General features: G+C 32.7%; 1 protein-coding gene across 1 annotated transcript; it reads right to left on the bottom strand.

The window, feature by feature from the left end:
• Positions 1-2,878: 2,878 nt before the first annotated feature.
• Positions 2,879-12,606, bottom strand: LOTGIDRAFT_107502 (hypothetical protein; the record flags this gene model as incomplete). Its single annotated transcript, XM_009065410.1, has 16 exons — positions 2,879-3,092; positions 3,253-3,360; positions 3,989-4,133; positions 4,542-4,690; positions 5,132-5,239; positions 6,347-6,491; positions 6,760-6,860; positions 7,492-7,566; positions 7,980-8,137; positions 8,534-8,626; positions 8,896-8,969; positions 10,579-10,635; positions 10,988-11,117; positions 11,599-11,670; positions 12,101-12,204; positions 12,516-12,606. The coding sequence occupies 16 exons, from the start codon at positions 12,604-12,606 to the stop codon at positions 2,879-2,881; spliced, it is 1,824 nt and encodes a 607-aa protein (XP_009063658.1).
• Positions 12,607-12,665: the final 59 nt, after the last annotated feature.

Raw genomic sequence — 12,665 nt, 5'->3', positions numbered from 1 at the left:
TTGGAGGTTTAGCACCTTGTTCAGGAGTCGAAGGTTTAGCACCTTGTTCAGGAGTTGAAGATTTAGCACCTTGTTCAGGAGTCGAAGGTTTGGCACCCTGTTCAGGAGTTGCAGAAGGTTTAGCACCCTGTTTGGGAGTTGAAGGTTTAGCACCCTGTTCGGGAGTTGAAGGTTTAGCACCTTGTTCAGGAGTTGCAGAAGATTTATCAGTTAGTTCTGGAGTTGAAGGTTTGGCACCTTGTTCAGGAGTTGATGGTTTATCACCTTTTTCTGTACTTCCTGAATGGGTTTCAGTTTTATCATTTTTACCATCAACTTTTAATTAAACAGCAAAATCTTAATTAAGCTAATTACTCAGTGTCAAATAAATCCTTTTCATGATTTTTTTTACTATTTTAATGAAGATATTACATAAATTCTTAAAGAGAATACATATATGTACATTGAAAAGAATGTTATCAATATTTAGGCTTACCTTCTTTACTTGTATCTTGTTCTGTTGACTGTGTTTCACCTTCTGAAAAGTATTTTCCAACATTTTAACAGTGTATTGGTGGAACATGGGTAGCTTCTATTATCCACAATTTGATAGCCTGTGATTCCTGAACCACATATGAATAAGTTAGTATGATATAGTATGATAATTGTACCTACCTGTTGGTTTTTGTTCTGTACCTGTTTCATCTGGTTTAGACTCTTGAGTTTCTGAAAGTTGAAAAATTACATTTGAATTCAATTGTTACATATTAATGACAGGTAAAACTATGCAGTATCCAATTAAAGAAATTAAAGAGAACATCAATATATATTAAGTATTTACATTAAAAAAAAATATATGAACCTACATACCTTCAGGCTTTTTCTCTTCCTCTTCTATAAAAGAAAAAAACAGTTAAGTTTATTTGTAGGTCTTGAGAAGCAAAGAGATAGTAGTACAGAGCAACATGACAAAATAGTCAGATGATACATACAACAGTTTCTGATACCTCCAAATTATGTGTCGTTTTATAGATATAACACATTAAATTTGGTTGATCGAAATTTATATTAAAAAATATTGAAATGCTACTTTCGTAAGACATTATCAATTGCTGTACATTGCTGTACAAAGTACATGTCATGCATTAGACAAAGTTAGCAAACAATATTAGAGTGCCTACCTGGTTTTAACTCTGGGGCTGTTTCTTGTGCCTGCGGAACAGGAGACTTTCTTTCCGCTGCAAAATACAATAGATTAAACTCTCAATTGAAGTCTCAAATCTAAATGATACATTGTAAAATTATCTATGTTAAATGTGGACCAGTTACATAAACCAAATTTTATTTAATTTAAGATGAACATGATGTCAAATTTGTATTCTGGAAAGTGATAATAGTATCTAAAATCCAGTTGTATTATACACTTTATCAAATTCATAACCACAAATTCATAAGAACACTGCTACCTGTTTAAAATATATTTGTGAAATATCACACCAGAGACCAAGATTGAAAAATATTTTGTTTACCTTGTTGTTCTTCTTCTTGGGCTGGTTCTAATTCTAAAATATAAACAACAAACATTTTCAGCAGGTTGAAATACTTTTCAGCACCTTATTAAACTAATACAGACAACTAATGCCATGCAGTGTGCAATGAAAGAGGATCGAAAAATTCTTGAACATCTGAGTTTTCAATATTTCTTAGATAAATGGATAAAACGATGATGTAAGATTTTCCAAAACCTCTGACACAGTTACCTGCTAACTAACAAAAAGGAACTATCTATGGGATAGGAAACAGGGTAGATAATAGGTAAAGGTCATCAAATTTTGTTTTTTTCATATATTTTATAAATTGGCCTTAGACAGGGATTTGAAAAGTGCATTATTATATATAGTGAAGATCTATTTTGAGATCATAATACTTTAGATCTGCCGATCTGCTCATCTTGTGAGCCAAATACAGCCACTTTACGGCCCAAAAAGTTTTTGCAGATTTTAAGCAGTACAACAGATCATATATGTTTGTTTCTGACAGCAGCCCAAATTTGAGGTTGATTAATTTGATAGTAAAAAATCCAGGTCTGGATGCTATAGAACCAATCTAGCAAGCAAATACCATTCCTTTTCAAAATTCTTTTTTTTTAGACCAAATGTAAACTTTGTTTTGATCCTTAACATTTTGCTCTATTTTAGACTGCTACCAAACAAACTTTTAACTCACAAAAACCACTGGCTTGGGCCAACATGTGCACATTTCCTTCTGCCAAATATAATAATCATAATAATAATAATAGTGATACCAGTAACTGTGATAATAAGCAATGTTTAAGTGAGAATGGTGAAATTATTTTAAAAGGGGTTACCATAGCCGATACGAAGCAGGATTAAGAAAAGATATAAGATATTAGTAATATTAAAGGAAAGGAAGGGGGATATCAATTAAATTTTAAATGATGAATATATAGTTATATTGTTTAGAAAAACCATTTATAACATATGATAGGCTTTACATATAAAACGAGCAATTGAAAACCAGTACCTCCAAATAGATGCAAATGAGAACTAATATGCAGCGTTGACTATAAAATGGGAGATCAGTATAAATGCGGAGTTATTTTAAATAACTTTAAATAGGCCTAAAAGATATCAACAGTCAATATCATGATTTCTGCGTTATGCTCCTTATTTATCTTTTTGAAAATTGTTTCTAAAATGTTTAAAACTCAACCCAAGTTTCCTAATGACTGTTTACTATTCTTTGAAAAAAATTTTCAAAATACTTTTTCTCAAATAAAAAGAACTGTTCGAAATGGCTTTTCTACATGGAGTTGTTAACCTCCTAAGAGTGGTTAGTAATCTTTCAAGACTGGTAAAATATTGTTCAAATATATATATTACAATTTAGAATCCAACTCCAACAACCTATTTTGTACCATGCACAAATTAACCACAATGTCAGGGTAAAATAAAAAAATACCTTGAACAGTACCATCAGAGTTAAACTGTAGGGGTCCAAACACCTGTTCTATAGCTTTCTTAGCATGTTCTTCATTAGAACTACCATGTACAGCATTGTGTAGAACATCTTTACCATAAATTGCACGAAGGCTAAAATTATAACAAAATTCAAAATTGAAACAAAGGTTTAAAATGTAACGAAATTGCATTCAATTCAAAATTATCATCACAATATTACTGATATATTCCAGAAAACTAAGAGCAACATCCATCCATCCTAAAAATGATAAGAAAAAACAAATGTTCTTACGATTCAGGAAGTTCTGCTTTAGCTTTTTCAGGATCAGTTGGTCCAATGGCTTGTCTCCAACCTTCTACAGCATCTTCTTTAGATAATACCATAAACATTGTTGGACCACTGAAAACAATTAGATTACATCTTTGACCTCTTGATTTGGTTAACAATTACAGCTGTGTACAATGAAGAAAATTTTGAACAGATATCAATATTAGCCTACTCTTTGAACTCTTATCTTAAAAGGACACTTCCTGTAGCTCTAGGAGTTGGTCATCAAGGTAAGCCTTCTATTTCTGGAGTAAAACCACAAAAAGTGACCAACTCACTGAGCCACAACAGTCTCTTGAAATGAAAGAAAGAAAGAAAGAAAGAAAGAAAGAAAGAGAAAAAGAAACAACTATATTTTACAAGGATAACAACTTGGGTTCACAGTTAAGGAACCTTTCAACCAGCTGGGTCCTTGGTCAAACCTCTTGGAATTATCTTTCCCGGATTTTCCGTACCCATTTACAGCTGGGTTGACTGGAATTATGAGTGAAGGTGACTTCTTCAAGGTCATCAGACTTTAAAAGGCGATCGAGATCAGAATCCACAGCCGCCACTCACTTAACGTAACCAAGCAAACATCGTTATGTAAAGAACCAAGCCTCTTACCGTCTGTTCTAAAGAAGCTCACATAAATGATGTCAGGACATCAATGCATCACATAATATCTAAGTCACGAAAATGGGTTATTATATTTATTTACCTGCACATATGATTGACTAAATCATTGAAGTAATCTTTATCTTTATGTTCAGAATAGAACTCTTCTGCTATATCTCGAGTTATAACTGTCTCTTTCTGGGCAGCTATTCTAAATCCTGCTTCATGGATATTCTCAATAATAGCATCTAAAAACAATGACACATCAAAAATATCAAAAGGATACACTGATTGATTATAATGCAGCTTCAATTTTTTTTTCTAAGCTTGAGGAGGAAGCCAATTCATAGCATCTAATCGTCCATCAGACAGAAATCCATCTTGCTACTGACTGAGCCTTTCCATAATGGATGAATTTACCAACAGAAAATAAACAAAACAACTGAATCTGTTTTTTGATTTAAAAATCTTACATTTTCTTTGATATTTTTCCAATTATCAGTCTTATTTTCCACAATTCATTTTCTTGTTTTCTACAGAGCTTAAGTGATTCTGACCAGAAGTCAAAGAACCCTGAACTTTTTGGGGGAAATTTTCAAATCATCAGTTTAAGCAAGAACTTAGTGCTTTGACAAGATGTGACTGAAATAACTTACCTTTGGTTCCAATACTGTCTGGTTTAATACATGCTACTGTTTGCTGCATAGGGAAGAAATATTCCAATTCTTTCTTGGCACTTTCAGCAGAATCAGAACCATGGAGCTGATTTATTTCTACATCATCTACAGCAAATTGAGCTCTTAAACTGCAATGCAAATAATTAAAGCTTAAAATTAGACCTATATCAAATGAATTTTCTGTACCATGTGGGCTAATGAAGACAGACAACACCATGCAGGGTGCAACGATTTCGAACTTTCAAGGTATCTTTAACGTGCACAACCTGTAGCACACAGGGCCATGGATTATTGTCTTATCCAAACGACTAGAGGTTTTTTCAAGTCAGCTCCTCTGACCTGCATCACTGACAGGGGAAAGTTTGCACGGGAAACCAGGTTGAAAAATCCAAAGGTATTATCTACATTTATGCTAGGATTGAACCCTGGACCTACTGGTTACCGAGCAAGTGTCTTTCTCACTGAGCCACCACGGCTCCTGATCTATACCAAGATCAAGCTCCAAACCTTTTGGACAATGAGCAAAGCACCTTACTCAATGAGCATCAAATAATTCAAGGATGTCTTACCTTTCTGGTTCTTCTTCTTTAGCTTTATCTACTTCTTTAGGTCCTAACTTCTGTCTCCAGCCTTGTACAGCATCTTCTCTAGCTAATCCTAGAGCTAATAATGGACCACTGAAAATATACACATAGCCTTCATTAGTGACTTCTCATAACATAGGTCACTATTTGATTAGAATGGGAAATTGGAAACATATCAGCCATGTTTGTCTTGAAAATTCAAATTTTTCACTTTCTCAGCTGTTTTTGGTACTTATTTGCTTGCTATAAGTAAAATAATACCAATACAGTGGTGTAACCTATTTTTGTGGATATAAGGATTCAACACCGAATTTTGTCAAAGTTAAAAAACGAAATATTTTTTATGTCTTAGATGTTTCCTCAGATATTCTACAAAATAATTAAAATTGGTTTATTTCGATTTTCTTTATGAATCTTTCACTTTGACCCATATTTCATGAGCAACCAACTCGGCAACGGCGTCAGAATGTGTCACCTATTTTCGTGTACAATGTTTGAACTATAAATAAGTCTAGAAAAACACGTTGTATGGATACCGGGTGGTATAATTAACTTCTCTTAGTATTTATCTTTAATATCAATTCATTATAACTAGTGACAATTCCTTCAAAGAACCACGATTTTAAAATAAAATAGTGACTGACAAAATAAGTCACTGAAACAACATAAGAATATGGCCCACTTTGTGTTCCATAGAAATTTTCTGCTGACTCGGAATCCGCTAGTTGATCATGTGACTTCATTCGTTGGACTACATTCTAGCAGACGACACTTGGAATTCCGATTACCGCTTGGGATTATAAGGAAATTCAGCCGATAAAAAATGGTGACGTTTGGTATTAAGTGAAATTCGCCATTTTGTATTTGTCAAAGTATACATCAATACATTTTACCTTGCTTGAAACTACTGGATTCATTCTACTAGCTGATATTGTACAGATAACCCATGTTTATCAAAACAAGTAAATGCAGAGGTCACGCGAGGTCGCACATGTAAATTATTAATCCTTTCCGGAAATCCACTAAAAATAGGTTTCCACGAAATTAGGTTACTTGACTGTACTAATAAATCCAACTACCAACTACTACGACTACCAACAACTACCTAGTTTGAGATATTAGCATCTGCTGGAAGCGAACGTTAACTTGTCATCTACCAACCTACTAAAAAAACTATTTTTGAGCTATAAAGAAACATACCTGGACATTCTGGTTACTAAATCTTCAAAATATGGTTGACCTTCATGTTCTTTATAAAATTCTGCAGCCTGTTCTCTACTTAATGTCATTTGTTTCTGTAAGGCTACCTTAAAACCAGATTCTCTTATTTTCTCTAAAATCTCATCTGAAAAGAACGACCATTAAAATGATGATAGGATCAAGGGCTATTAAGTTTTTGATGATGGCAGCCTACAAAGTTGAGTCTCAAATGTCAAAATTTTGGTAAACATCTCCTGATGATTGATTTTTTTTTCATATCAAAGACACATTAAAACAGCCTTTGTTAATGGGCCAACGATAGATTCAAGGTAATTGCTCATTTTTGTAATATTTGATAAAAAAAAAAGGAAATATTTGGTGCAGATGAAGACAAAATATTTTAGTAGTATTACCTCTTTTTGTTCTGAAAGCGTCAGGTCTAATCAAAGCTAAAGTTCTTTCAACTCCCTTCTTCTTCGTAACAGCCAGTTTAGGAAAGAAGAAAGCCATTTCCCTAGAAAAATAAATTTCAATTACAAAATGCACCAACAGTACTAACAAAGTGTGGGGGTCGAATTTTTTAACCATATACTGGTATGTCACATTGATGTCATGGCAAATTTACCTCTTGCTTGTGGCAAAATTATTGATAAATATATTATGACCAATTTACATTGTGACCAATTTACATTATGACCAATTTACATTGTGACCAATTTACATTGTGACCAATTTACATTGTGACCAATTTACATTATGACCAATTTACATTATGACCAATTTACATTGTGAACAATTTACATTGTGACCAATTTACATTGTGACCAATTTATATTATGACCAATTTACATTGTGACCAATTTACATTATGACCAATTTACATTATGACCAATTTACATGATGACCAATTTACATTATGACCAATTTGTATTATGACCAATTTACATTGTGACCAATTTGTATTGTGACCAATTTGTATTATGACCAATTTAAATTGACTAATTGTTTGTCACAATGAAAATTATTTGACATACTAAATAATACTACAATACAAATTTGAAAGAAAATGAAATGAAATGAATGGAGTTTTACGTCCTACTCTTCTGCACCAAATTTGAAAGAAATGACATGACTTGTTTACATACCTGGCAGCAGTTTCAGGAGAGCTACTACCATGAAGAGCATTCATATATTTACCAGAACCGTATTTTGCTCGTAAACTGAAAACAAACAAATCCAGTTTTAAAGTATTTTTAATCTTCTTCTTGTCAAACCACACACCTCTCTTTGAACTTCATATCAGCAGCATGACACACAGGTCCATCTTATTTTATTAAACTTGGTGTGAAGTTCCAAGAGTGTTGAATGATATCATTTGCTTGGTTATGATAGACAAATGGTGATCTTGGGTTCTAATCTTGGTTGGTCTGTGAAAGTCAGCTTTTCTCATTATTCTAGTCCACCCAACTGTAAATGGGTAGAGCAAGACCCATGCCAAGATGTTTGACCAAGAAAAGGCTGGTTGAAAGAATCCTTGTATTTGCCAGACACCACCATTCAGTAAGTCAAAGTCAAAGTAAAAATTCAGTCAATAAGGACTATAAGCTTTTTCTATCAATATGTTGAAACTCACCTGTCAGGAGCCTGTTCTTTAGCTTCTTCAACACTGGTTGGACCAATCATTTCTCTCCATTCTTTCAACACTGAACCATCCGTTTCTGCACCTTTAGTTAATACTAAAACATGACTTGGACCACTACTCATAAACTGTACTAATTCTTCAAAATAGTCCTAAAAATATCAAAATCAAAATAACCTTTGTCATAGCACTTTGAAAGTATCATCAATTTTAAGCAAAGGAGTTTGCAAATCATGAGCACACAGAAAAAATTCTGAAAAGCTTAAATTTAATAACTGAATAGCTGAATAACTGGAGTAAAATCTGCCAGTCAAATGTGCCCGTGCTTCCATCATCCAATCAGATTCATCTCCCTTTCAATTGCATGCTCTACATGTGATTAAGGACATGGTGGAAAAAAAAGACTGGATATTTTTCTCTCCTTGTGTGCCCATGCCAATCGTTGAAACCCTTGACAAGACTCTAGTTGGCGACAACTATCTCCGACCAAGACCGTTCATTATGTGTCATAACAAAATTTGTGGGCTCTTTCTCAACATTTAGCATACCTCATCCTTAAGATGACTGTAGAACTCTCTAGCCTCTTCTTCTGTCAGTTGTCTTTCTTCTTCTGCTACAACATCTATACCCTTCTCTTTCATCTAGATAAATAGACCCAACAGAGTTTTAAATTTTTTCTTATGAAACACAAACCATAGCATAGCACATTACCTTATGTTTGGATTTTTTTATCTTTGTGTCTCTATCAAGGAAAATAAGTCTATCTGAGATGTCAGATTCTGTATATATCCAGTTCATTGCAGCTGTTAGTAAATTTGTCCCTATTATCATAAACACCTTGAGATGAATTACTTTCAATTGATCACCAATTTATGAATCAACAACTTTGACAACATGTTATTAAACTTACTTGTTCTAAAACTTCATCAACTTTACCATTTCTTACAGCATCAGGTTTAATAATAGCAACAGTATAACCCATTTCTTCAAAAACAAAACAAACACCAAATTTTATTACGTTATAAAAGCAAATTACTAGCTGTTCATTGAGAGTTGATAATTGAATTGAATTACTTGGGAAATATCTTCAATAAAACTTAAACATAAAATTCAGCATTCCAAATGTTTTCTTGTTATATATCACGATGTATTCTTGATAGTTTAGATCAATCAATTACCCATTGCAAACTGCAAAGTTTTAATTTTTTTAAACAAAATTGTGAATTTGTGAAACAGCTTGATACAAATTTCAACTTGATTTGATTTGAATATTATAATTGGTACCCTTCAATAAACAAATCAGCACCCCTTCTATACTTTATACATTAATTAAAATTAACTGAATCTAAAGGGGAAGATTGCAAGAAACATAGCCTGGTCTTGTTGAGTACACATATTCTATCTGGAACTCTAAACTACATTATAGCCATGCATGTATTTAGTTTTGGGAACTATTGGATTGTAAATACTAAAATAGTTAATAATATATGATATAAAAAATATAACTGGTAGAATAATATATATATATTACATTCTAATTAACATACATAAAAAGTTAGAATTATAAGTTTTCATTGGGTAAAAACTTTTATTTTAAATCAACAGCATTCCTCAAAACTAGTTTTTTGCATTTACACAAGGTAAGGGAAAAAATGGTTCAGATATGAATAAACTATGAATTTTGGCCAAAATAAACTGAAAACAAACTTAGCTTGTGATTAGGGAAATAATTTGAACATTTTCTTAAGGAATACTACCTCTTAGAATGGACATAAATTTGAATTCTCAAACGTGGTCAACATGTGTATATATTCATCAGTTGGACTTGCCAGGTGCCATGACTAAAGAATAGAATCTCTATAGAAGACGATATATCAATTAAACTAAATAATTATTGAAACACACTTCTAAGCATGTTTCGAAATTACTTATTTTAATGATTTATATACTTAGTTTTATGAATTTAAATTTTTTGTTCATACTAAGAGGTAGTATTGGGATAAAAATTCACATTTATTTATTATAATTTATCTATACATCTAACTAACTACAAGGGATAACTATAGCTACAATATTCCACTGAAATTATTACCCAACCTGATTGTCTCTTAGCAAATTCTAGAGATTCTCCAAAATTAACATGTTCTCCTAGGTATTGATATATATTGTCTGCAAACACATCAAAATGGCTACATTTTTTTATGAAGGCATTAACTCAATTACAATAAGGAGCAATTTTTTAAAATAGAATAATGAAATTACATTGGAAATGTTGTTGAACTTAGTGTAGTCTAATGAACTCAAAAGATTCTCAAGGGCATGTTGATTGGTTTTATTTTTATGTCTTTTTCGTATGTATCCAAACTCTAGCCCCCTGATTTGAATGTCTTGTTGATTCACATAGTTGAGAAAACCCTTGAAAAAATGTTGCCCCTTCCCAGACCCTGGGATAGCTACAGGCCTATCAAATATAACAACTCTTTTAACCTAGTCAAAAGAACAAGCAGCAGTCATCTTGAATCTCATCCTAGCATGAACTTAATGAATTTTGCTGAAAATTTTAATAGAGATTAAGACAAGTGACTCTACATACCTTCACTTTCAGATTCTGATTCATCTAATTCTCCATTCTCTAGATCATCAGTCTGACCTATCAATGGATCTTTAATCTGAATTACAAACAAAATAATGTGTTTTAAAAAGATTTTACGAAAACACATATTTTTTAAGGATAACAATGTGAGTTCTGATGTACATCTATTGTATTAGCTAGTCCAAGAATAAAGCCTTTTACTTACGAGCTGCTTCTACACCTGTTTAACTGTGAATATAGCTTACTAACTCAGCATTCCTATTGGGCAGTCCAGAAATCTGATGAGCATTTGCAATATTTTTGTTGTTGCCAAGCAACACTACTTCCACATCATGCATTAAGCTTTTGCAGCTTGGAGCTCAAAACAAAAGATTCTAAGGAAGAGAAAATCAGTGTACAAACAGTTTACAGTATGTTCTAACCTCTTTTCTTTGAGAATTACCATCTATAACTTTATGTTCCTGAGCTAACTGTTCTGTAACTGTTCTCATAACTAATGGTGATTGTGAACCATGGACAACAGCTACTAAAACACCACACTGAAAAAGAACAAATTTATTTAGGTGTTGCAGGCCAATTAGTCATTTGAAATCAATCAAAATATGACTGTTTTGTCAGTAATCTTAATGGCTGTTGAACAGCTTCTTAAAAAATTTCAAAATTCTTAGTATATTATGACATATTTAAGTTTATATAATATACAGGGTGGGGGTGGGGGCTGGGCCCCAGCAAGTGAGAATTAAGCCCCCGCAAAATCGTCTTCAGTTCAACAGAGATAGATTCATTTACAGTGTCTTTGTACAAAATCAAAATGATATAGATTTTAAATACATTTTTGGCACCTCAAAATTGTCAGACATGAATTCTTCAAATTTTCTGAGTAAAAAACATGAGCCCCTGCACCAATTCATTCCTGGTGACAGGGCTGATAATAATGGAGCAGAATGCATTTGTGAAAACAGTTCATCTTTTGAATTCAAAACATTAAATATTTTTCTTGTTTTAATATCATGTACTTACAGCAAAATATAGAAAAGTGGGTTCACATTTTCCTTTGTATTTATCTAAAGCATCTATGGTATCAACTTTAGCCTTAAAAATATTGACCAGAAAATATAAGATTAAAACAGAAGATGGATGTAGTCCAAGACTATGTGAAAAATATCACAGGAAAATTGTCATTTGTTTGGTTATGGTCGAGAAAATGGCGGCTGTGGGTTCTGATCTTGATCGACATGCGAAAGTCTTCACTCATAATTTCAGTCGACCCAGCTGTAAATGGGTACGGATAATCTGGGAAAGATCAGCGCCAAGAGGTTTGACCAAGGATCAGCTGGTAGAAAGGATCCTTAACTGTGAGCCTAAGTTGTTATAGAAACAAGCATTACATATTTAGGCTTACTTAATGAAGCACAAATATGAATATGAAAAAGTCAAAATATAAAGTCAAAGATCATCATCATGGAATAAAGGTATCAATATGAAAAAAAACTAATACTAAAGCATCAATTATTGTACTTACAGTAGCAAAATGTAACAAGTCATCACCAAGTTCATTCTTCATTCTACGAAAGAAACTGACCATAGCAGCACAGGGTCCACACCACTCTTGATAAATATCAACGACTAAAACAACAATCAAACATAACACATAATAACATACTATATAAATAAGCTTAACTATGTGAAAGTAGTCTTCAGAAGTAAAACAATCGAGTAATCCCTTCAATTTTCCTTTTAAGAAACAACTGTCCCTTTAAACTAGAAATTCCATGTTCTATTTTCACTGGTTTATCGTTTTCCCCTTGTGTCCAAATATTGTACTTTTCCATAAATAGGAAATAATAGGAAGACTAAGGTATGATTGAAAGAACAGATGCTGAATGTGCCCTTTTTACTGATATCTGATATTAAGGATTAAGAAAATTTAAGATTACCCCATAATCCCTCCTTGGCCATCATCTCCTCCCATTCTTCTTGGGTTTCAATATCTTGTTGTAACTGAACTTCTTGTCGTTTCTTAGACATGTCTGGTTTCTTTTTAGTTTCAGCAGTCTAAAAAACAATTGATTAAAATGATGCATTGA

This window comes from Lottia gigantea (assembly GCF_000327385.1).
Source record: "Lottia gigantea unplaced genomic scaffold LOTGIsca_7, whole genome shotgun sequence".
NCBI classification, from domain to species: domain Eukaryota; kingdom Metazoa; phylum Mollusca; class Gastropoda; family Lottiidae; genus Lottia; species Lottia gigantea.
This window is presented reverse-complemented; position numbering and strand designations above follow the sequence as displayed.